General features: G+C 44.4%; 2 protein-coding genes across 2 annotated transcripts in view; both read right to left on the bottom strand.

Moving 5' to 3' along the window:
* Positions 1-26,839, bottom strand: part of LOC143727017 (uncharacterized) — a 122,339-nt gene that overhangs the window by 58,531 nt on the left and 36,969 nt on the right. The window lies entirely within an intron of this gene.
* On the bottom strand, positions 2-16,374 carry LOC143714445 (uncharacterized). Its single transcript, XM_077205652.1, has 4 exons — positions 16,188-16,374; positions 3,509-3,787; positions 961-1,203; positions 2-319 (listed from the first exon to the last, which is right to left on the bottom strand). Exons 1-4 carry the CDS (start codon positions 16,372-16,374, stop codon positions 105-107), a joined length of 924 nt encoding a protein of 307 aa, XP_077061767.1. The 3' UTR covers positions 2-104.

Genomic DNA, 26,839 nt, shown 5'->3' with positions numbered 1-26,839 from the left:
GTCATTTTAAAGATTCGTTCAAAATGACCGTTCATGACCGACCCATCATTATTCTCCAGGTCCCATTGTGTGGTACACCGCCTCCTCCTGCCTCGTAACCCACCTCAGCCTTGTCCTTGCTCTCGGCCAGAATGTGGTAAACTGTTGAGTTGGATTTGATCTCCACCTGTCCTCCTGTCAGTCACCTGATAACTGCCTCCACATTTTCTGCACTTCAGCATCATCAGCACGATCAGCATCACGATCAACACCCCGAGAACCGTCAGAATCACAGTCATCATGATGGACAGCACATTTACAGACTCTGACTCTGATTGTGCTACAGGAAAGAAGGAGGATACATTTTTTAATGCTGAAAATAAGAAATGGTGAAGTAAGAATTGAAAGTGACTGTAGTGCATTATGAGTAAAGTCAACATTAAAATGCATGGAAAATGGGTGTTCATATAGTTCTGTGTGCATGTGTTTTTTGCCCTGAAACTGGGTGTAGCCGATACTTTGAGAACCGTTTCTGCTGTTGATTACTACAGAAAATAAATTAGACTTGTTTCGTCTCTCAGCTTATAATAACAAATGTTGTTGTTTTTTGGCAGGTTATTATCGTTAAACTAAAACCTGAAATTAAGCTGGAATGAAGTAGCTGAGATGTAACTTATTTTATTTCAATTAGTTGCCAATTATGCCAAAGCAACATTTCAAATTTTCATTAAGTTTCAGTTGAAGCACTAAAATGACTAAAAAAAAGTAAAAAACCTAAAAAAAACCCCACAAAACAAAATTACTAAAACTTTTCAAATGAAATGAAAATATAAAACAAATCTAATTCAAAATATTAATAAAAACTATAACTGAATATGAATTATACTAAAATAACACATGAAGTCTAAGTAGTGTGTGTGTGTGTGTGTGTGTGTGTGTGTGTGTGTGTGTGTGTGTGTGTGTGTGTGTGTGTTTAGGTACCTTCATAGCTGTAAACTTTGCTGAAACGGGAGAAACCTTTCCCACACTCTATCCGGCAGTTGAACAGTCCTCCTTCCTTTATGGTTATAATGTCTGTATTTTCAGGTAGTCTTCGGCGTACAAATGAGTCACTAAGAAGTGTGTGATACCAGTAGTAGGACGTGCAGTCGTCAGGACAGTCTCTGCAGAAACACTCCAGACTCTCAGGAGACGTTGAATACACTGTAGTAGCAGGAGGCCCATCTGTACCACACACAAATATGACTTACAAAATAATTGATTCAGTGGTTGTTCCTGAAACTCAGTTGGTAGGATATGTACTTATCGTTAGCTAAGGTCATGGGTTAAATTCCCAGTGAATGCGTATCCTGATAAGGATAAAAGCATCTGACAAATGTATAAATGTAACCGCTCTGACAGATTCAGTGAGTAATTTGTTAGACTAATTCGAACAGATAACGAGTGAGTCCTTCTGACTGATTCACTTAAATAATTGACTCATAAGAGTCATTTGTTCATGAATCGGACTATTAGGCTACATGTGAAGCGGTATGCTTGCTTTTGCCATTACAATTATTATTACTAGTAATGTTTTATAACAATTTATATATAACTGATATACTCATTTGTACATATCTCATTTGTACTACAAATTTAGTGTAAAGGATTATTATATATAAATATTGCTTAAAGGGTTAGTTCACCCAAAAATGAAAATGATGTCATTAATGACTCACCCTCATGTCGTTCCAAGCCCGTAAGGCCTCCGTTCATCTTCAGAACACAGTTTAAGATATTTTAGATTTAGTCCAAGAGTTTTCTGTCCCTCCATTGAAAATCTATGTACGGTATATTGTCCTTGTCCAGAAAGGCAATAAAGACATCATCAAAGTAGTCCATGTGACATCAGTGGGTTAGTTAGAATGTTTTGAAGCATCGGAAATACATTTTGTTCCAAAAATAACAAAAACTACGACTTTATTCAGCATTGCATTCTCTTCCGTATCTGTTTGGGATCGGCGTTCACGAGTCCGCAGTGACGCTGATGACGTAAGACGCTGCTGACGTGTATCTGGTTCGTCCGTGTATTCGGGTTCAAATAAATATGGCTGGTTAAAAAAAAATGCAAGTCTTCCTCTGTGTGGAAATCCTTAGACATCTTTGTGAAGATTGTTTTGTTTCCAGCGTGCGTCTCCCTCAGACTGTAAACGAAGCTCGGGCGCACCAGACACACGTCAGCTCGTCTTACGTCAGCAGCGTCACTAAACGCGGATCCACAACAGAACCGGAAGACAATACAATGCTGAATAAAGTCGTAGTTTTTGTTATTTTTGGACCAAAATGTATTTCCGATGCTTCAAAACATTCTAACTAACCCACTGATGTCACATGGACTACTTTGATGATGTCTTTATTTCCTTTCTGGACAAGGACAGTATACCGTACATACATTTTCAATGGAGGGACAGAAAGCTCTCGGACTAAATCTAAAATATCTTAAACTGTGTTCTGAAGATGAACGGAGGTCTTACGGGCTTGGAGCGACATGAGGGTGAGTCATTAATGACATAATTTACATTTTTGGGTGAACTAACCCTTTAAAGGGACATTGTGTAGGAATTTCTCCCATCTAGCGGTGAAATTGTATTTTGCATTCAAACGAATTGTGCTCTCCAGTGCCTCGCTTTTTCAAATGCGTGTTGCATCTACGGTAGCTGCTATGTACCAAAAAGCTATGACAGGATGTCTTCTAACAGCACTTAATCGAGTTTTCCTTCGGATGAACAGGTTTGTTATTTCAAACAAACTGCAACTTGACACAACGAACAAACGAATGTTACAGTATGAATTACTGACTGACTTGCGGGAGCAGTGACAAGCGTCTCTCACTGCTCTGCTCCTCCGTTTCTGCTGCTTTCAGTCACGTGACGCTGGCTCTGAACGAAAACGCGTTGGCCTAGTACTTTTTGACTCTCTCTGCTATTATAGTTTTTCAAGATGGCGGAACGACATGGAAGCCTCTGTGGACCTACCCGTCACATGTATATAAAGATAATAAATTCTTCGTTTACGAGGATAAGTAAGATAATTGGCAGAGGTATTTGTACACCATTGACATATTTATGAATAAAAATATTGATTTTAGATAATAAAATACCTAAAAACTACACATTGTCCCTTTAAATATATTCTTTATTTATATTAGTATTATTATTGTTGTTATTATTATTAATGTAATCCTTCTTTTTATTATTATTATTATTATTATTATTATAAACACTGTGGCCCAAGTGAAATTCTGCAAATAGATAAAATTAGATTTGCAGAATTTCACTTGGGCCAACTGAAAAATTTAGATGTGACCAGTCACTAGAAAATTTTGAGTTGGGGAGGTTAGAAATTTTTTACAGTGTAGTAACACATGGCACTCTTACATATACAGTATTAAGTAATGCCATGTACCATGTCCAAAAAATACTTTCTAGTATTAGTACTAGTAGTGGTTGTGTATAAATGAAGGGGTGAGGTGAGGCAGTGTAATGTTTACCTATAACGTTTAACTCCTGGGCTTCAGAATCTCCTTCCTGCAAGGCAGCTTCTGCACTGATGTGGCTGTACCTGTAGGTGGCGTGACATCTGTACTGTCCGGTATGATCTTGTGTGGCGTTGGTGATGATATATGTGTCTTTCGTTATGTTTGCGATTAACAACTTATCCTTATAGAAGATGGCAGTTTCCGCTTTCCCCCCCCAGACTGCACACCTGAGAGCCACACTCTCCCCCATCAGTGCAGGAACGGCTGGAGGCTCCAACATCACCCTGAGCTCTGAGACACACAGACACACAAGTCAGACATCCATCATCACTGCTGATGCTTCATTTAAAGATCCCATCATATTCAAGATGGCTTTGAATTCATATACTGATGACATCATGTTGCCCTGACAGGTGTATTACATTTTCTGTCCAATTTAATGCTCTCTATAAGAGACCCTCATGCAACCAAACAGCAAAGCATAGTGTTACTGACATAAACAACAGGAAATATCAGCACTGGAAAAAATGAATCTTGGAATTTTGGGAATTTAATCTATCATGATCAACTTTGTCTTTGTGATGCAAATGAGTAAATAGTTGCCATACCGTAGGAGTATAGAGCTATAAACCCTGATGTAGCGTATCTGGACTGTGTCAGGAAGACTCATTCACTTATACATGTAAGAATGCTTCTAACCTCTCTGACTCTGGTCCGTAACTCAGCCCGGGCACCACAGAGTCTGTTCCTAATGGTGTTCATTGACACTTTCATAGCGAACTGAGTTAAAACAAGCCTCCCCCTTTCCATCAAGAAGGAACTTGTTACAACACACACACACACACACACTTGCTTGTAGCTGTCCATCGAATCCGATGATGACGTCCACTTCCGTCTTTTAATGGTGAGTTTTCTGATGGCTGAATAATCCTATTCTACACACACACGCACACACACACACACACACACACACACACACACACACACACACACACACACACACACACGCGCGCACGCACACACACACACACACACACACACACACACACACACACACACACACACACACACACACACACACACACACACACACACACACACACACACACACACACACACACACACACACACACAGCCGGGGGTCAGGCCTCAAAAGAGATTGCTAACTCCTCAGAGCCAGGCCGGCCAGCCAGAAATACTTTCTTCGGAACTCTTCGGAACGCACACACACATTACGCACCCAAGCACACACACATATCCAAGGACTTTCACTAATTTCCTCATTTAGTAGACTTTACTGAGATATATTTGATATGTTGTTATGTTCGTCCGATTGCCCAGGTCCTATGGAGGGATCTATGAGTATATAGTAGTTCTAAACAAACTACAAGGGTTTTTAATTATGCTTTTTAATGTAACTTTGCAATATAATCCTCCTTACATTTCCTAGGGCTGACCAAGCCATATATGTATATGAACATACCGTAAAATGTATTTTACTATGCTGTACCATATTTTGGAATGATTCTGACCGAATTCGGCCACGGCCATAAAACATCTAAATGACCGTCCTGACAAGACAAAAGAAATTCTGCCCGCCAAAGTTTAGTTGAATGTCATTGGCCAGGGCTCCCCACAGAGGTGTGGACTTCAGTTTCTTTAAAGGGCACCTATTATGCCCCTTTTTACAAGATGTAAAATTGGTCTCGGGTGTCCCCAGAATGTATTTGTGAAGTTTCAGCACAAAATACCCCACAATTAATTTATTATAACCATTTGAAAATGTCATTTTTGGGGCCTGTTTTAAAGTTGGGGTATTTGATTCTCTTTTTTGTCCATTTTTTCAAAATAACTTGAAATCCTATTCCTAACCCACTGAGTTAGAACAGAAATGAAAATTAAGCAATTTAATCATCTGTGGAACGGGCAGGACTCGAAAAACTCCAGCCAATCATTTCCAAGACCACCTGGAATCATTGGACAGTAAGTTCGTCAATCAAACGGTCGCACCACACCCCCCTCCCCCAGCGCGCAATGACCCCCTAGCCCGTGACGCATGCGCATCTCGTCAGTAAAGCCAGTTCCATGATTAGTAGTAAATCGTCATTACAATCTCTCGAGCATCTGAGTTTTCGCTCGTGCATGATTGCACGTCCATGTTCCCCGAATGGGTGGAGTCAAAGCAAGCGTTGGAGGAAAGAAGGTAGGACCATTTGAATTGTGTATTTTCAAAATCTGCCGGTCGGTTTCCAAATCGCATACCCCACCTTTAAAAAGAGCTGTTTTGGTGTGTACCACCTTAAATATAAAATACCTGCATATCTCCGCCCTGCCTTTGGATCAGGGCGTAACTTGCATACCTATTGCAATAAACAGTCGGTAGAAGCAGAATGGCTGAGAGTGAGAGACGAGACCCGCTGTTTTGTATGGCATTCAGCCAGCCGTACATGTTTGAACTGGAATCAGACCCAGATGATGAAGAGACTCCGGCAGAAGAAACACAAATGAGAATGGACCAGGACGTCTCGGAATGGTTATTTGATACATGTATGTACTTATAGAGTTGTAATCGTGTCCCCTTTGCAATTATGGATGTGCAACACACACACAGACACACACCTAAGCAATTTTTTGAAACTACAAACACAAATACTGTGATAACGTTTGCTACGTACAAACATAATTACATTTATGGGAGGGACCTGTTGCGTCATGTTTACATTATTTGTTGTACAGGTGCATTTGTGGCAAATGTGAGAAGATGGCTACAGAACAAGAAAATATATGCTGCAGGGAGATAGAACAGGTATTAATTTATTTACATTTGTAACGTTAATTGTTGCAAAAAATAATACGTGACATAAAACTGTTAGACGCTATTTGTTGTATGGAAGGTTACAAGACGGATGAAACAGCAATTTTGATGTCTTTTCTTTACAGAAAACATGCACAGTTTTTAATACAATATCTTTACAAAAATATTTATAAACGTGTGGTTACACACTATACAAACAAGGTTTAAATTATTACACAGACATCCTACGACGACAACAACTTTAGACGCATTTGTTGTTGAGTTGGCTGACATCGACTGAAATGACTATTTGCTCAAAAATCATAAAATACACTTACTTCTACTGAAGGTGACGTTGGATCGCGAACAGTAGGCAACGATCCACACTTGAGGATTAACTTTGAAGTAAGACCTGCTTTGAATTGACCCTCGTTCACAAAACAGTCTGTTAGAAAATGATACGCGCAAATATAAACTTATTTTGGAAGTTTAAGTGGTGCCTTTCCTTTCATAAATAAAATCCATCCACTGCGTTTTCAGTGGCTCTGATGTCGGAAGTAAGTGAAAACTACAATGTACATTATTACATCCCACAACAGAACACTTATGTTTCTTAGGAGACATTTTCGACAAGGCAGCACAAATCGTTAGAGCACCTTTGCAAACCTTTGTTTGTTTAAGTTTTATTTTTCCTTTCTACTTTTTTCATTTCCTCAGACGAGTAAGTGAACTTAGCCTGAATTGTTTCTGTGGTCATTTACGTCCGAGACCGTTAAACCTTCGTTTGAATGTGCGCGCTCCGGACCCATCCGCAGGCCACGTGACCCTCCCACGGAACACATCCACATGCCTCACAACGAGCAACTGTGCAAGTATATATTCGTATCGAGCTTTCAGAGTATTAAGATTGGTTTTTCCGTTTTCTCTCTCAAAGGTTTTAAGGTCTGTAATTTGCCACTGATTCTTCCAGACTCTTTCTCTCTCTCTCTCTCATTCTCTCTCTCTCTCTCTCTCTCTCTCTCTCTCTCTCTCTCTCTCTCTCTCTCTCTCTCTCTTTATTTATGCATTCTCTTTCATTGTCGTTGTATTTTGTTGTAAATACATTTTATTCCTTGTAACGTTAGTAACCATATACGTACTCTTCTTTATTAAATTCATTATATTCATTTATTGATTCTGTCTCTTGCTCATATAACTCCTGGACGTTCATGGACTTTCAGGATATTACTGAACTGTATCAGTCAGACTCACAGTCACACAGTTCACACAGCTCACAATGGCGCCTGTGTTTGGCTTCGGCGCTGTGGCTGGATGTTCGTCTTTATAATTATAATAAATTACACAACACACAAATGTTGTAAAACTCGCGCATGACATGGTGTTCTAAAAACACTGCGCTCAAGTTCAAATCATTTCTATTTTAAAAAAAACGCTCGAGACCTTATGTTTTTCACCCATTTCACTGCCCATCTCACGTTTTTGTGAGCAGAAACGCGTTCTGTATGAACGAGCCCTTATATTGTTTAAGTTATAAGTTATAAGTTATACCGTTCCAGTAGGCCTACACACAACATAGAGACGTCCTGCTGTAGTCGTTGCTGCTGCTGCTGGTCATCTTCAATCTCAGCCTCGGGATCTGATTCTGGATCAAAAATGTATGGCTGAATCTGATTGTTAGCCATGGTTTATTTTCGGATGTCACTCACAGCTTCCAGACGCTCTCAACGCAAAAGCTTCGCGCGCTCGTGTCGTGATTATTTAGCTCCGCCCACACGGTACGCCTCCACCCGCTCGGGTTTTTCCGGAAAGACTCGGTACAGCCTATCTTTCTTTTATGAATATAATAAAACTAAAGACTTTTTGGAGATATGAAGGATGCAATACTACTCAATAGGTACTCAAGATTAACATGAGATTGAGTGAAACTGAGCATTTCACCCCCCCCCTTTAACGTACATGTTAATATTGTTTTATCCTCTGCTTTGCCAGGGAAGTGGAAAAAGTTTTTTTCAGGCAGGGAAGATTTTAGTATAAATTGCTAATATTTTGTGTGTTACCCTTTGCTCTGGGCAAGGAAGGTTAACTGTGTTATCGAGTGTAGCCTCTTTTGATCAGAGAAGATTTAGTGTTTTTGTTTGTTTTATCCTCTAAAGGTTAAGAAGGTGAAAGATCCTTTGCATTTTTCTTTTAGGGAAGATTAGCGTAACATGCTAATAGTTTGTGATGTGTTGGTAACAAGGAAGTTTAACAAGATTTGATCTGTTAACAAGTATACCCTCTGTTGATCAGAGAAGTTTATTTTTTGATTGTGTGGTAACAAAAGAAATCCACAAAATGGTTAGAAGAAATGCTAGGCTAGTTCCATCAACTGAGAAAAATGGACTAGCTAGCCCTTTATGGACAGACAGTGAGTTCAAGTCATTGTTAGGAGAGAAAATGGATTCCATAGTGACTGAGTCAGTTAGATTGGATTTGACAAAGAAATTTGGTATTGATCCAGACAAAGTTTGGTCTATTGAAGAATGCAAGAAGGTGTTAGGTGCATGTATCAGAAAGAAAAACATGAAAGGCATAATCTGTTGCCATAGAGAATATAGCTTATCCATTGCACAAGAGCAAACTAGGTGTATTGATAAGTTAAATAAACAAAACAAACAATTGCAGACTCAAGTGTCGTGTTTCAAGACAAAGGTGAGCCATAACAAGGCCTCAACCAAATGTGACTCAGAAGACCAACAGTCAGATGAAACTTATCCTGACTTACAAGCATTCTTTGAAACAGATGTAGACATCCCATCAGTAACTGATAAGCCTGTAGATTCAGTAAAGGTATGTGTCGCAAGAAGATCTCAGGAAATTGAGAGAACTGAAAGTGTTCCTCCCAACTCTTTTGTTGTCCAAAACCAAACTGTTGCCAAAGCACTCGGACCTAGAGACATAGAAAGACTATCCCAAAGCTTACCTTCAGTACGCACAGATCTTTCTGAATTTAGAAGGGCATTGATCAGTAAAATGCGTCTTTACGACATGTCGTTGGCAGAAGTCACACAGCTGATGTCACAAATTCTAACTGAATCTGAATTCAACAGTTTTGAGTCTGCTGTTACTTCTGAACTACAACATGCCAGAAAAGATGAATTGAGAGAGGGAGTTCTGAAAGCGTTGAAGAACATTGTTGGACCCAAAATTGACTGGTCGAAGATCACTAGTTGTTTACAGAAGAAGGGTGAAACTGTTAGTGAGTACACTCAGAGATTTTGCCAGTCAGCAGCAGCATTCACTGGTATAGCTGACACTTCAGAGAAGGTGCTAGAAGATAATGGTCCCCTAGTTCGCACATGGTGTGATGGTCTTTTGTCAGAACATAGAAAAGCATTGCCTTTCTTAGACTTAACATGGTCCACTAGAACCATACAAAACAACTTGGAGAGGTTAGCTACTTGGGAAAGAGATTCTGATGTCAAGGCACGAGTAAAAATTGCAGCAGCATCCTTTAAGGTCAACACAGAGAATCAACAGAAACGCAAATGTCCTAAGAGAGAGGGCAGCAGTTGTTATTACTGTGGTAAACAATCGACATTGGGGAAAGGAGTGTAGGAAAAACAAAAAGAACTTTAAACAAGTTAACAATGTTACTCAGCTCCTACTCAGTCTGCTTGCTACTCTGAAGCAGCCCGTCCCCTTGTCATTAAACTCGTTGGGCAGCTTGTTGATGTGTTAACCATTTGGGCTGTGAGTGCTTAATTTCCCCAGTAACTTCCAACAAAGATGAAAGACTTATTTTTGTTTAATAGAACAAAAGGAAAGTGACTGTCTCACCCTTCCTTTGGGGAACATCAAGTTAAGTAGACTCACAGCCTTAAATGTTATTGTTACGGTGTTTATTCATTTTGTCATGTTTCTGGTTTGTGGTTTCTCTGTCTTTGGTCTTTTATTCAGTTTGTGCCTTGTTTATTGTAGTCTGTTATCCTAGTCATGTCATTATTAGGTCCCTTGTTTCAGGTGTGTTGTCTTGTTAGGTTGTATGGTCCCGCTCGGTGTTCTGATTTGCCCCAGCTGTGTCTTGTTCCCTCATCCCGTCTGTGTATTTAAATCCTGTCTGCTCTTTTGTTCGTGGTCAGTTATTAAATGTATGTTTTAATGTGCGTACCACGAGTATCTTGTATGTATCTGTAATTAAAGTCTACTGCTGCATTTAGATCCGCCTACTGCCTTTGCTTCCACGCAAATTCGTAACAGAATAACTGACCCCCTAGGATCTAGCAGCCATGCCTACCTGGAGTCCTGATGTCCAGATCCTCCGTCTTCGCCAGGAGAATCGCGCCATCGAGGATTATGTCGCAGAATTCCCCGAGCTGGCATATCTCGCGCAAATGAACACCCACGGCTTGAAGATCTTCTTCCGCGGAGGATTATCGGAACCACTCCGGTCTCTGATGCCCGAACCTGGTCTTCACGGATCTTTAGAATGGTACGTTGACCTGGCCCTGTTGTGGAGCGGTTCCCCGTTTACTGTGGGCGTGGAGGAGAAGCTGCGAGAGCCTGCGCTTAACGTCAGCCCGGTAGCGCCCGCGCTTCACTTCAGCTGCTCAGCCGAGACCACGCTCCACGAGCCTGCGCTTCACGTGAACCGAGTCAGGCCCGCTTTCCACGACATGCCTGAGCTTCTTCCTGCCGAGACCGACATGCCTGAGCTTCTTCCTGCCGAGATCGACATGCCTGAGGCTGAGCTTCTGTCTTCCGAACCCGCACGTCGCTTCAGCCTCGACGAACCCGAGTCAAGTGAGTCAAGTGCCGCCGAGTCAAGTGAGACCGCGCTTCCCGAGTCAAGCGAGTCAATTGCCACCGAGTCAAGTGCCGCCGAGTCAAGTGAGTCAAGCGCCGCCGAGTCAAGTGAGTCAAGCGCCGCCGGGTCAAGTGAATCAAGTTCCGAGTCAAGTTCCGAGTCAAGTGAATCAAGTTCCGAGTCAAGTTCCGAGTCAAGTTCCGAGTCAAGTGAGTCAAGTTCTGAGTCAAGTTCCGAGTCAAGTGAGTCAAGTTCCGAGTCAAGTGAGTCAAGTTCCGAGTCAAGTGAGTCAAGTTCCGAGTCAAGTGAGTCAAGTTCCGAGTCAAGTGAGTCAAGTTCGGAGTCAAGTGAGTCAAGTTCCGAGTCAAGTTCCGAGTCAAGTGAGTCAAGTTCCGAGTCAAGTGAGTCAAGTTCCGAGTCAAGTGAGTCAAGTTCCGAGTCAAGTGAGTCAAGTGCCGAGTCAAGTGAGTCAAGTTCCGAGTCAAGTGAGTCAAGTGCCGAGTCAAGTGAGTCAAGTGCCGAGTCAAGTGAGTCAAGTGCCGAGTCAAGTGAATCAAGTGCCGAGTCAAGTGAATCAAGTGCCGAGTCAAGTGAATCAAGTGCCGAGTCAAGTGAATCAAGTGCCGAGTCAAGTGAATCAAGTGCCGAGTCAAGTGAATCAAGTGCCAAGTCAAGTGAATCAAGTGCCAAGTCAAGTGAATCAAGTGCCAAGTCAAGTGAATCAAGTGCCAAGTCAAGTGAATCAAGTGCCAAGTCAAGTGAATCAAGTGCCAAGTCAAGTGAATCAAGTGCCAAGTCAAGTGAATCAAGTGCCAAGTCAAGTGAATCAAGTGCCAAGTCAGCCGAGTCAAGCGAGTCTGCCGAGTCAAGCGAGTCAAGTACGTCCAGTAGTGAATCAAGCCCAGTGAAGCGTCGTCGCAGAAGGAGGAGGAGGACTCGTTTGCTTCGCCAGGCTACGGAGGGCGTTCCCAGACTCCTCGCCCTGCCGGCCCCGCCTCTGCGCCTCGCCCTGCCGGCCCCGCCTCTGCGCCTCGCCCTGCCGGCCCCGCCTCTGCGCCTCGCCCTGCCGGCCCCGCCTCTGCGCCTCGCCCTGCCGGCCCCGCCTCTGCGCCTCGCCCTGCCGGCCCCGCCTCTGCGCCTCGTCCTGCCTGCGCCCTTCAAGCTCCGGGAGGCCTGCCCGGAACCCATCTACCACCTGGAGGTTCCTCCCGAGGATTTCCCCAAGTATTTTTTGGGGGGGGGCAGAAGGTACTCCGTGAGGGCCATGGAGACGACGTTGACATGGTCCTCATCCTCGTCTGAGTCTGCTCCGACCTGGCCACCATCTCATCGTGCTCCGCCCTGGCCTTTGCCACGCCATGCTCCACCCTGGCCTTTGCCACGCCATGCTCCACCCTGGCCTTTGCCACGCCATGCTCCACCCTGGCCTTTGCCACGCCATGCTCCACCCTGGCCTTTGCCACGCCATGCTCCACCCTGGCCTTTGCCACGCCATGCTCCGCCCTGGCCTTCGCCTCGTCCTGCTCCGCCCTGGCCTTCGCCTCATCCTGCTCCGCCCTGGCCGCCGTCACGTCCTGCTCCGCCCTGGAGGCTTCCTGTTCCGGGCAAGCCACGCCCTCGTCAGCCTCCAGGGCGCCCACCCTCCCGCCCCTATTTGATGTTCATTCGGCGCGGGGTCGCGCCTTATGGAAGGGGGGGATAATGTTACGGTGTTTATTCATTTTGTCATGTTTCTGGTTTGTGGTTTCTCTGTCTTTGGTCTTTTATTCAGTTTGTGCCTTGTTTATTGTAGTCTGTTATCCTAGTCATGTCATTATTAGGTCCCTTGTTTCAGGTGTGTTGTCTTGTTAGGTTGTATGGTCCCGCTCGGTGTTCTGATTTGCCCCAGCTGTGTCTTGTTCCCTCATCCCGTCTGTGTATTTAAATCCTGTCTGCTCTTTTGTTCGTGGTCAGTTATTGAATGTATGTTTTAATGTGCGTACCACGAGTATCTTGTCTGTATCTGTAATTAAAGTCTACTGCTGCATTTAGATCCGCCTACTGCCTTTGCTTCCACGCAAATTCGTAACAGTTATGCTACAGCACAGGCCCTTCATTAGTAATGATGTTAGGTCAGACTGTAAATGTAAAATGCCTTCATGCAGTGTCCACACTGATGAATGAAACAAAAGAAACTTCTGTCACCTCCTCCCATTGGGGAAATTGGTTAGCAACTCTCACAACTCCGAACATTGTCTTACAGCGTGCACCTGTCACAAATCCGTCCTCATGTATGATGTCTGCTATGACTGAAGTTTTGTTAGAGGATGAAGGAAAAATTACTCACGATTGTGTTACACTTACATATACACCTATGAGTGAAGTAAAATAAAAAGGTAACAGACGAGCAGGTTATGCAGTAACGTCCACCACGGAAGTGTTAGCTTCAGGACGTCTTCCAGATCATTTTTCAGCTCAAGCTGCAGAACTAGTAGCCCTAACAAGAGCATGCACGCTAGCTTCAGGATCAGTTGCTAATATCTACACAGATTCCAGATATGCTTTTGGGGTAATTCATGATTCTGGTGTAATTTGACAAACCAGGCAGTTTCTAACTTCTCCGGGATCCCCCATTAAGCATGCTGAATTAGTGAATGATCTAATGTTTTCCATGAAACTTCCAAAAAAATTAGCAGTGATCAAAGTGAAAGCACATCTCACAACTAATACTATGGAAGCTAAAGGTAATGCTCTTGCTGATATGGCAGCTAAACAGGCTTGTTTCTATGCAACTTTACAAGTGTGTTCAGGTAGTGCAGCACAGAAGACAATTATGCCTCCTGAATCAATAATTGATCTGTACAAAGACGTTTCCTCCATTAGAACCAAAGTGACATGGGCCACATCAAGTGATGTTGATTACAGCAGCTGCAGTATTGTGTCAGGGAAGGAAAACCTGGACTCGTGTGTCACACTGTAAGGTTGTTCCTGCTCCAACAGGGATAGGATAGGACACGAACCAGTGAGGAGCCGAGGGAAGAACCGATTGCAACAGGCGTCGGGGCCAACCCTTCGGTGAAGATTCCCTCATAGGCCCTATCCTAGTCCATCCTTACCTCACTGTTCCTTAGGTGTCAAAGGTTTAAGAAATAGGGAAAGATGGAACAACAATAGCAGACTCGGAAAATTTACCACCCTAGTGTTTGAACCAATACTGCTCTACTGTCGAGCAGACTCAGAAAAGTACAACCCTAGAACAAATACTGCTCTCCTGTCTTTTGTTTTCTTTCTTACTCTGTGCAGATACCACTGATGACTTCCCGAGACCCATACGCACTGACCTCGTCATCTGCGTATGAAGCCACAAGAAAACCTCAAGAAACAACTTGACCCACTTCCAAGCCAACTATCACAAAAGGATAAACAAAAGAAAAAGAAAAAAATACACAACGCAGAGACTCGTGGCACTACTATCGCTAATAGCGTACTATCTATGCGTCCACAGTATCAAGTGCTTCATTCAACAAATTAATCACGCCTCTCACGAGAAAATCACAGTTCCAACCAGAAAAGACTATTATCCGTAAGAACTTCACAAACCCTGATTGCATGTTTGTTTTCTGTGTCAGCATGCAATTACAGAAAAGCAAACACAGAGTGCATTATGTGCCTGTAACTATCACAAGTTACAAGAATGAATTTTTAATTGTTTAAATTTGTTTATAGTGTGGGAGTTATTTAGAACTCCCAAAGGGGGAATTGAAGGAATACAACTTTGTCAAATGTTTAATTTAGTTTCATATATAAACTGAGAAAGTTCTGTAACTTGAATTTAGCATTCAGCTGTGGAGCACGAAACTCCTGTCTTATTCTGTGTCTCTATATACAGCTGTCAGACGGGTTTTCTTTCTATTGTAAGTTAAATGAAACATGTTAATGAAACTCTTGGAGACTCTCGCGAGCTTTTGTCTTAGCAAGAGAGAGTCCTGTCACTCCTGTTCTGGAGTCTCAGGGTTTGAATAAGTTTTTCCCTCTCTCTTTTAATACAGGTTCCTAAACTGGTATACGAGTTTCCACCATCACAATGTAATCCCTCCCTCTTATAATGTATATATATTACAATGTTTGACTCACAAAGTCAGACTTGATTGAGATGACTACAGCGACGAAATAAAGAACTTATACCTCAACAATCTCCTGGTCTGCAACTCTATCTTTTCTACACTTGAGAAGAAAAAGTTCACAACACCAACATGCACAAAACAGCCATGAAAATTATAGGGAGGAGAGACTATGAGCATTTACAGAGCCTGTATGATCAGGAATTATGAAACAGGCAATGAAAATTATATCAGACCCTTAACATCCCTTCTTTCCTGAATACGAAACCCTGCCATCAGGAACAAGACTCCGTGTATCAAAATGTAAAGCTAATCGCCTAAAATTTTCATTTGTGCCAGCCTCCATTAAGCTGCTGAACAATGTAAAGCAATAGGGCAATACGCAATAAACATACTAGCACCTTAGCATATGCACTTTACACAAACTTTAGTGCAATGGAGTAATGTGCAACAACCAAACTAACACTTTAGCACTTGCACTTTAATCCATGGAACTGTGATGTCAATAATGTCCTTCTTTCTTCTGTTTACATTTTCTTCTTGTTAAGTACAACATGTCGATGCTTCTCAGGTTCTTGTTGATGTGATCTGTGATGTCTTTTGTGATGTTTATTTTTTTTATTTTTATGAAGCAACTCTGCACTGTGCCCAAGCAGAATTTCCCCTTGGGGACAATAAAGTTACCTTACCTTACCTTATTACATTCAGATTTAATAATTGTGAAATAATCACTTGCTTAACATGTTCAAGAGCATGTAAGACTGATGGGAACTAGTTTCTAAAATTCTAGGAAAGTCAGTGGGATCCAGTGTTGTTTTGGACTCCATTGAATTTAATTGCATGGATACAGATAATCTACAAATCATGGAACTACATGAAAGAGAGTAAATAATGACAGAATTTGTATTTTTGTATTTCCCTTTAACTACACAAGTAATCTGAAATACAACAGGGAAAAGAGGAAGGAGTCACGTGTCATTTTCAGTGTCACTGCATTGCTTCGTCGTGTACCGTTCTTGCACCAGAAAGTTGTTATTTTTGCTTTCTTCAATTCTGCAAATATAACAGCCCTCTTCTTCATCTGATCAACAGTGGTTCTTAGCGTGAAGGCGCTCTTTCCCCGCAACACAAAACACTTCCAGCCAGTCGGATCATCGTCCACCTGCAGCACCAGGTTTCTTCCATCACCTTTGGTCATCACAGCGCCACCTATAGATGGAGAGAGCTGAGCGTGAGGCTCCAGCTCTGAGAGAGAGAGAGAGAGAGAGAGAGAGAGAGATGAGGAACAGCAGGAGGAACAGATGATCGTGAGGGAACGTTTAGAGTTATTTAGGATGTTGTTCATACCTTCCACAGTGAGTCTATACTGGTCGCTCTTTAATCCTGCCCGCTCACATTCATAATTCCCGTTGTTTTTTGATGTCACTGCTGTGAGAATCATCAAAGAATCCTGATGTGAATTGGTGTGTGTTCCATTAATGAACCATTTTATCGGTTCACCCCCTCCGTTACAGTTCAGAGTGACGTCATCACCAACAAACACTCCTGGGAACCTCGGCAGGAGAGACACTGAGAGAAAGAAAACAGACGCATAAAGACACGTCTGCTGTAACGCCAGGTTGTCCGACTACTATTGGAAAATACACTGCCCGTCAAAAAAAGTCACTGTTTGGATTAAAATAGGCAAATGATTAAGAGTCTATGATTGGAACATTATTGCAGTGATTATTATGTTTCTAACATGTTATATGTTTGGCAACAGTTCTTCTAACCCTAACTGATGGAGTGTGTAGCTTTTCATTTCTGAAACAATCATGTAGGAAGAACATCATGTTCATATTCCAGGATGACAATATCCAGATTCATCAGGCTCATATTGTGAAAGAATGGTTGTGAAAAGCTTGAAGAATCATTTTCACACATGAATCATGAGCTTAAATTAATTGAAAGTCTTTGGGATGTGCTGGAGGAGACTTTACAGAGTGCTGGACTATTGCATTGACAATACAAGATCTTGATAGAAATAACATCACAACTTTTTTTTCAATCGAGATGTGAATCAATTTTTGGTCTGGACTCAGAGGTGCCGATTCATGTGTGAAAATGATTCTTCAAGCTTTTCCCAACCATTCTTTCACAATCTGAGTCTGATGAATCTGGATATTGTCATCCTGGAATATGAACATGATGTGTCTTCATACATGGTTGTTTAAGAATATATATTTTTTTTAATGTGCCAGAAGTAATCTTGTTAAAAATAAACTTAAGCTGCTGGTTTCTAACAATGGGATCTTAGAAAATTATTTTTTATTATTGGTTATATTATATTTATTGTTGGTACTTATTATATTTATAATTATTTGTTTTTTATTATTATGTAGGAGTCAGGCTGTCCAGTCTTCAGCGGATACACCCTGTGGCGTTTACGTGAACCTTCTCGAGGAACCACGACAGGAATTACCTTGAAACAGGTTGGAGGTTCATTATAAATGACCTATATATAATGATATAATGATGTTTTATGGATCAGGCTGATCTGATCATCTTTAGGCACTCTCCTTTACCACATATACCCTTTCAGCTCCTCTGATCTTGTGCACAATGAAAATGTGTTTATTTACCTGCTGTTTTTTCTCCCTTGTCTTCTCTTACGAGAGCCAACAACACTGTGACATAAAAATATAAATCAGATTATTTCTGCAATAAGAAACAGCATCTTTAATTTTAATTTGCAGCTTCATTGACATTGAAATGAGACGGCTGCACTCAGTCAGTTTTGGGTGAATCATGACTCATGTTACAAAGGTAGCGCAAAGGGGGCCATCTAGTGGCCATTAGCGGATGCGCTGGAAGTGAAATGCGCGTGACATAAACAGCTGCGCTCTCCACAGTAAGACTGTTCGTGGTGTAGTGTTTATGTTGGACATTAATAACTGTGTACGTCCTTATGAGAAAACTACACACATACACTCAAGTACATACTGTCAACTTAGTATTCCCATTAATATAAGCTGAGAAGCAACTACTGCATTCAAATCTGCACCTGTAATCGCTGTCTAATGTATGTCTGTGCTGCCAAAGAAAGTTGAGTAAAATGTTCAATCTGATTCCTGCCTCCTGTCCTGCATTCTGACCGACGATCCAGGGCGAGAACTATAGCCTCCTAAGCACCTGTTGTGATAGAGTACGATACTCTGAAGGGATAATACTGGTCTGACAGTTTCCTTTGACAGGGCTCTGGTCAAAGAGAAGGGCACGGAGAAACTATTCCAGCAAACTTTAACTATTGAAGTTTGAGTACAGGCATCAGTGTACAACAGTTACATATGTGTTTGTGTGATTTTCGATTAGGTTACGCACACGAGAGCTACCATCCCACAGAATGCGGAGTCGGTAATAAGGAAATGATGCACTCAGAAAGGAAATGACATCACTACAATTTCAAAATAAAACGACAAGAAATAAAAGACTTTCTGACACCTGTGGTCCTTTCTTTCAAATATTGATCCTTCGAGCCGGATATCAGTGCTTACCTTGGTTAAGGATGGCTACTTCTAAAGAAATTAGTGAAGCCCTTTCAGAATCTGTGCGGCCAAAACGGCAAGTCTGACTACCAACCTATTTGTCAGACTACCAAGTTAATATAACAGGCCACAAAGAACTGAGTTCCTCTTATACAGAAGATACTGCAGCACAGACTACATTTAGACTCAAAGAGGAGTACGATGCAGAGAGTGATGAAACTACTAGAATTATGTACTCAGCGGGACCAGCATCGGCCAGACCTGGAAGTCATTATGTAGCAAGAGATGATTGGGGAGCCTTCTATACCGAATTAGAGGACATTCAAGCTCAGCTTGGCCAAGACACTAAGCTCATACAAAGTTTACGCGATCGAGTGCACCAGCAGCATGTATTATCCAAATGCCATGGGACCATGGAGGAAATCTCAATTGCAGATACACACTTATTACTGAAAGATGACCGAGCCTTTCGTCCTCACTTATCATTACTAGTTTCCTTCTCTGCAGTGGAAGGTCCTCAAGAGGATGAGTCATGGCCTGAACCACCACCTCCTGTATGTGTTGATGTCCCTTACAGAGCTAGGAAAGAGCATGAATTCCCAGTCACTTACACTACTTCTGTCAGTTATTCAAACCCAGTGAAACTAGCCGCTGAAAGAGCAGTAGCACAGCCCTACTATGGACGGTATGTTCTAGATAGTGGAAACTCATTTCATAATCATTCATTCAGGCCACACAGAGGGGATATCAGGACAAGCCTCATGCCACACAATACACAGGGTCAGGGCAGTTCACCGTATCATTCCCTCACTTGCCCTCCAACCTATACTCCATATTTAAGGCCTCATTCTACACCCTGGCTGGTCGTTCCTTTGCCACATCAGAAACAATCCGGGTATGCTCCACAATCAGTGGCACAGTCTGAACCATGGCTTACACACCCAGAAATGCCATACAAACGGCCGCAACCCTTGCCTTATGAGATCTTTCCCTCATCGCTGCTAGCAGAGGAGAAAGTCTATCTTGGCCCTAAGCCACGTATTCCCATGTTGATTCACCGAGACCCTGCGGAATTCGCCAGGCTGAAGATATCATTGGAGAATCTACTACCAGCTGGTGCTTCCAAGCCTTTCAAATACCAAATATTGGTCGAACATCTTAAATTAGAGGAAGCCTCCCTTATCGCTGACTCTTACCTGAACTCTACCACTCCATACTCTGACACAATGACAGCCTTAAATGAGAGGTTTGGTCAGCCGCATCAGTTAGCACTCAAAAGAATGGCACAGGTCATGGATGCTCTTGACATCAAGCGAGGTGATCATGAGGCATTTCAAAGATTCGCGCTGCAGATCAGAGCTCTTGTTGGGATGCTGGAAACCCTTGGCGTAGAGGGAGAAGCCAGCCCGCTTCACCAGACCAGCCACTATCCTCCATGGGGCCAAAGCTGCCTCACAGATGAAGAGCACGGAACACGGATCTAAAGCATTCACCTCAGGCAAGAACAGAGGTAAAGTGCAACCATATTGTCCATATTGTCGAAGCTCTGAACATTTCTTAAGTGAATGCGCTACTTTCTAGACTTTCACTTCTGAGCAAATCCGTAAGTAGATTATTGAGAATACGAGGTGCATAAAATGTGGTCGTACTCATACTGTTACAGACTGCACTCTCAAGAAACCCTGCAGTATTTGCCTAAACAAACACCTCCAGATACTGCATGAAGTAAATTCTAAGGCAGGTAAAGAGGGCATATGCATGTTGAGCTCCGCAGTTGGCACTGCTTATCTAAATCGACCCACGGACTGCAGGCGGGTATTGTTGAAGGTGGTAAAGGTTCGTTTGCAGTATCGTGAACAAGCTCTGGAGACTTATGCTGTACTCAACGATGGTTCGGAGAGGACCATACTCCTCTGCGAGGCAGCAAATAAGCTTGGCCTGCGTGGAATTCCTTAGGAACTGGCCTTGAGAACAATAAGGCAAGAAACCCGAGTACTCCAAGGAGCATCTGACTCCTTTAGTATTTCCCCTGCCTCACAGCCAAAACTGAATTACCACATTAGTGGAGTATTCACTGCTCAGAATCTGGGACTGGCTGATCATTCCTACCATCTAACCGTCTTACAGAAAAGGTACAAGCACCTCAGAGGTTTGCCACTTGAGCCCTTTGATCAAGTTCACCCTCTTCTTCTCATTGGAGCGGACCAGTCCCATTTGATCACTCCAACAGAACCAGTGCTTTATGGACCACTGGGAGGACCGGTCGCTATACGGACCAGGTTAGGGTGGACACTGCAGGGACCAGCCAGGGGTCTACCACAGCTCCCTAGATCTCAGAGATGTTATCTGACCTCAGTAAACTCTGAAACGGCTGAACTTCTGAGAAATGTGGAAAAGTTGTGGCAGGTGGACACGCTACCATTCAAATCAGAGAAACACGTAACTCGATCACGAGAGGATCAAGAGGCACTCTCACTTCTGGAAAGTAAGACGATTCGTGTTGAGCATAACAAGATTCAGCACTATGCAACCCCTCTGCTACGGAAGATAGATACTTTACCTTTCCATGCAACCAAAGATGCTGTCATGCCAAGCCTACAGAGAAGCGACTTGCTAAAGATGAGGACAAGGCCTCAGCATACATCACAGAAATGAGCAAGCTCGAACTGGCAGGCTCAGTATGTAAGCTGACTGAGGAAGAGGCTGCACAGAGTGGGGAATCATGGTTCATTCCCCATCATCTGGTCCAACATAATGGAAAGAATCGCCTAGTATTCAATTGTTCTTACCAATTCCAGGGTTGCAACCTCAACGAATCTCTCCTTCCTGGGCCTACCCTTGCCCCATCACTCCTGGGGGTTTTGCTTCGCTTTAGAGAGCATGCCATTGCAATAAGCGGGGACATAAAGGCAATGTTTCATCAGGTCTGCCTTCTGCCTGAGGACAAGCCCCTTCTTCGGTTTGTGTGGCGAAATCTCTGCCGTGATGTGCCTCCTGTGGTCTATGAGTGGCAGGTTCTGCCGTTTGGTAACGCATGGTCTCCTTGTTGTGCCACATTTGCCCTGCAAAAACGTTTGCCCTCACAGCACCGAGGGAGAAGATGTCAGGAATTTAGTAGACAGGTGTTTCTATGTAGACAACTGTTTACAGAGTCTATCATCAAAAACTGATGCCAAAGATTTACTTGATAAATTACGTGTTCTGTTGGCATCAGGGGGCTTCGAAATCCGCCAGAGGGCCAGCAATGCCCCTGACATCCTTAGCCATCTTCCTCAAGAAGCTTGCTCAGATAACGCTGAAATGTGGCTCACCCGAAATGCTTCTGATGTTCAAGAGTCTACCCTAGGTCTCAGATGGCACTGCCCTACAGATATCATCGGCTATAAACATCGACTGGATGATTACGGCCCAAACACAATGCGCACTGTGTACAGTACATTGGCCAGACAGTATGACCCTTTGGGGCTAATACTACCATATACAACTGTATATTATATTGAGAGACAATGGCGAGCGAACAACAATTTAAGAAGTGTGTTCCTCCCTGCTCGCGCTATTTAACGAGCGGGGATACATACAGCTTATGTGTTGTTTGTTTGGGAGTGCAGCATGCCCAGTCAGCTCTCGAGGGGGCTGATTGTGAGCATTGCGAGCGTTTGCCTCTTAGAACGCTCCGGTCCCGCCGATCACTCTTTGAGGAGAGTGGTTCGGTTTGCGATCCCCGCGGATCGGGTCCCGCTTATGCCGAGGCTGAGTGGCGACGTCATTCGTGGGGATCGCAGATGGATTTAACAGCGGGGCTTGAGACGGGCTCTGCCCTATCTCAGCCCTTACCTGTTAGATCCAGTGCCTCAGTCTCGGGTTCGGAAGCACGCTCTGCGGTTTCTTCCCCCCGAACTGAGCCCCCAGTACTGCAACTATCCAGTTCTGAGGATCTGGATGTTGTTAGTCTGGATGCGGGAGATGTCGATGATTCGCCATCTCGCTCTCCCACAGGTGAGGAGCTTATGGAGGTGCTCACTCGTGCTGTTTCTAAATTAAGCATCGAGTGGCCAGCTGTCAGGCAGGAGTCTAGAGAAAAATCTAAATTAGATGAAAGATTTTTGCCTTCCCGTTCTCAACCTCCACGCCGGTGCTTGCCCTTCTTCCCTGATCTCCACACAGAGGTTTCGAGATCGTGGAAAAAGCCGGTCTCTTATCGTGTTTTTAGCCCTCAAAGTTCCACTTATTCAAACATTGTGGGGGCTAAATCTCATGGTTATGGGGCGATGCCCAAAGCAGAAGAGGCGCTTGCTAGTCATCTTTCTGCTGAAGCTGCATCTTCTTTTAAAGCACCACTTTTACCCTCTAAGCCTCTTAGAAGTACGTCAGCTTTAGTGGGTAAGGCGTATTCGGCGGCCGGTCAAGCCTCGGCATGCCTGCACACGATGTCCATCTTGCAGGCATACCAGGCTGACTTATTAAAGGATGTGAGTGACACTCAAGAGGTCAGCACTGACGTAGTTCGCGAACTGCGTCAGGCTGCAGATTTATCTCTGCGCGCCACCAAGGAGTCGGCCAAGCTAATGGGCCGTACAATGGCAGCCCTGGTGGCCGCAGAGAGGCATGTATGGTTAAATCTCTCTGTTATGAAAGAAAAAGACAAAGCTTTGCTTTTGGACGCTCCGCTCTCTCCTCATGGTCTTTTTGGTGATTCTGTCAATACTGTCATAGATAGATTTCAGGAAGAGAAGAAACAGTCAGCAGCGTTTCAGAAATGTATGCCTCATAAAATTCATGTCCCCGGTACTGCTGGGCGGGATCAGTCCAGGCCGTCAGTCAGCTCCTCACATAGGGCGCAAACAGAACCTTACAAACAGTGGGACCAGACGCGGCACTCTCAGCCGAAGTCTTCTGGCAAAACTGATCTGAGGACAGTTATTATGGCTAAGAAGGCTTCGGCAAAGAGGAAGTCCTGACGCCACTGGCCACTGAGGGTGGTCCCTGCCGTGGGAGAGAGGTGTTCACCGCATTACACGGTGCCCGCTCTTCTTTGGTGCCCTCAGGGGCCCGTTCTGCCAACCCCGCCTTCATGCCGGGGCACAGACGGTCCCAGCGAGCGCTTTCCCGAGGGACGCTCGCCCCCTCTGAGGAGGGTTTCAGAGCAGTTAAGCCAGTCGTTCCCTGTCGGTTGTTAAGCCAGTCGTTCCCTGTCCCTGTCCCTGCTGTTCAAGTTACACCAGAGGCCAGTCTCGAGAGACTGGTACCCTTAGTAGTATTTCTGGCAGATTGGAAAAGCCTTCCAAAAATATCTCAGTGGGTTCTGCACACAGTAAAAAAAGGGTTATCCAATTCAGGTGTCGTCCACCAAAATTCAGAGGGGTTCTGCCCACAGTGGTGGGCCCCAAGCAGGCTCTGGTAATGGAACAAGAGGTGAAAGCGCTCCTTCAAAAGGGGGCTATAGAACGGGTTCCTCCTCCCAGGTTGGAGTCAGGTTTTTACAGCCGATATTTCATCGTTCCAAAGAAGGATGGGGGGTTGCGTCCAATTTTAGATCTGCGCCTGTTGAATCGCTCGGTGGGGAAGCTAAAATTCAAGATGCTCACTATCAAGCAGATCGTGTCACAAATCAGATCCGAGGACTGGTTTGTCACGATACATCTGAAGGACGCGTACTTCCATATTTCCATCCTTCCACAACACAGGAAGTTCCTGAGGTTCGCCTTCGGGGACGAGGCGTACCAGTACAAGGTTCTTCCATTTGGCCTAGCTTTATCTCCCCGCACTTTCACGAAATGCATGGATGCAGCTTTTGCGCCCCTGAGGTTTCAGGGCATTCGTATCCTCAATTACATCTACGATTGGTTGATTTTAGCTCAGACAGAGCAGATGGCGGTTCAGCATCGAGATGTTGTTCTCGCTCATATGAGAAAGTTGGGGTTGAGGCTGAACGCAAAGAAAAGTGTATTATCTCCTTCTCAGAAGACCACTTTTCTGGGTGTCGTTTGGGATTCGATCTCGATGCGGGCTCGACTTTCTCCGACCCGCATCGCTTCGATTCTTTCAGCTATGAAACAAGTAAAGCTAGGCCAGCTACTCACTGAACAGTTTCAGAGACTGTTGGGTCTGACGGCAGCAGCGTCCAACGTTATACCTTGCGGCCTGTTGTACATGAGACCACTGCAGTGGTGGCTCCGGACCAAGGGATTCTCCCCGAGGGGAAATCCGCTCCGCACGTTCAAAGTCACGCGGCGCTGCCTTCGTGCTCTGGTCATGTGGAAAGAAACCTGGTTCCTATCCAAAGGGCCTTTTGTTGGGGGCTCTTTGTTGTCGTGTAACGCTAACGACGGACGCTTCCCTCACAGGGTGGGGGGCGGTCATGAGTGGTCGTCCAGCCCAAGGTCTGTGGCAGGACCATCATCTATCATGGCATATAAATTGTCTAGAGATGTTGCCGGTGTTCCAAGCTTTGAAACACTTCCTAGCAGACCTCAGAGGTCATCATGTGTTAGTTCAGTCAGACAACATGTGGGTGGTCTCGTATATAAATCATCAGGGGGGCCTGCGGTCGCGTCCACTTTACAAATTGGCCCGTCAGATCCTCCTGTGGCCCCAGGGGAAGTTACGGTCTCTGAGAGCTATGTATCTTCCTGGTTATTTGAATGTGGTAGCAGACTCCCTGTCGAGGCAGGGGCAGAGGCCGGGGGAATGGAGGCTCCACCCCGAGGTGGTGGAGCTCCTTTGGTTGAGTTTCGGTCGCGCCGAGGTGGACCTATTCGCTTCCAAGGAGACAACGCACTGTCATCTGTGGTTCTCCATCAGTCAGCCAGCCCCTCTGGGGTTGGACGCTCTGGTACAGCCGTGGGCGAGGTCACGTCTGTATGCTTTCCCCCCGGTTGCTCTGCTACCAGGAGTTCTGGCGAGGATTCGCCGGGACGGGGTCAGCCTACTTCTAGTAGCCCCGTTCTGGCCGGCCCAAGTATGGTTCGCGGACCTAATATCTCTTCTGGACAGCTCTCCCTTGGAGATTCTGATCAGGAGGGATCTACTCTCTCAGGAGGGCGGTACGATATTTCACCCCCGCCCAGAGTTGTGGAAACTGTGGGCTTGGCCTCTGAGGGGGCCCAGCTCATAGAATCTGGTCTCTCAACTGAGGTTGTTGAGACCATCCTTCACTCCAGAGCTCCGTCCACGAGGAAGTTAAATGCCCTGAAGTGGAAACTTTTCACTTCTTGGTGTGCAGAACTCCGGCAGGACCCAGTTAACGGCCCAGTGGGTGCAGTGCTGGAGTTTCTGCAGGAGCGTTTCTCTGCAGGGTTATCCCCCTCCACACTAAAGGTGTATGTGGCGGCACTAGCTGCTTTCCATGTCCCTTTCAGTGGAGTTTCTCTTGGGAGACACCCACTTATAACTTGCTTCCTTCGTGGCCCTTTGAGGCTGAGGCCTGCAGTTCGTACGAGGGTGCCGACTTGGGATTTGGCCATTGTACTAGAGGGCCTTTCTTTGGCCCCCTTTGAACCTATTGAGGAAGTTTCTGAGAAATTTCTCACGTATAAAACTCTTTTTCTGCTTGCAATCTCCTCACTTAAGAGAATCGGAGATTTGCAGGCCCTGTCGGTTGCACCCTCGTGCCTGGAGTTTTCGCCTGGTATGGTTAAGGCTTTTCTATACCCTAGACCAGGTAATGTCCCTAAGGTCCCTACTAATGCTGTTAGACCTACAGTGCTGCAGGCTTTCTATCCTCCTCCTTTTGTGTCATCAGATCAGGAGAAACTTAACCTTCTCTGCCCGGTTAGGGCGTTAGACGCTTACGTCAACAGAACTGCCCTGTGGAGGAAATCAGAACAGTTATTTGTGTGCTTTGGGCCACCCAGGAAAGGATGTCCCGCGTCTAAACAGAGAATGAGCAAGTGGGTGGTTGAGGCCATCTCACTTGCTTATGAGTCGGCTGGTCAACCTTCACCTTTGGCTGTATGAGCCCACTCTACTAGGAGTATGGCTGCTTCTAAAGCATTGTTGTCAGGAGTATCGCTAAGTGATGTTTGTGATGCGGCTGGGTGGTCCTCACCGCATACATTTGTTAAGTTCTATGAATTGGACTTAAGTTCCACTCCTGGGGCGCAGGTGCTCTCGTCCTCTGTGCGCTAGTTCCCACATGAA

The sequence above is a fragment of the Siphateles boraxobius genome, unplaced genomic scaffold (genome assembly GCF_051911475.1).
Source record: "Siphateles boraxobius isolate OS27281-9 unplaced genomic scaffold, OSU_SipBor_1 12, whole genome shotgun sequence".
Taxonomy (NCBI): Eukaryota; Metazoa; Chordata; class Actinopteri; order Cypriniformes; family Leuciscidae; genus Siphateles; species Siphateles boraxobius.
This window is presented reverse-complemented; position numbering and strand designations above follow the sequence as displayed.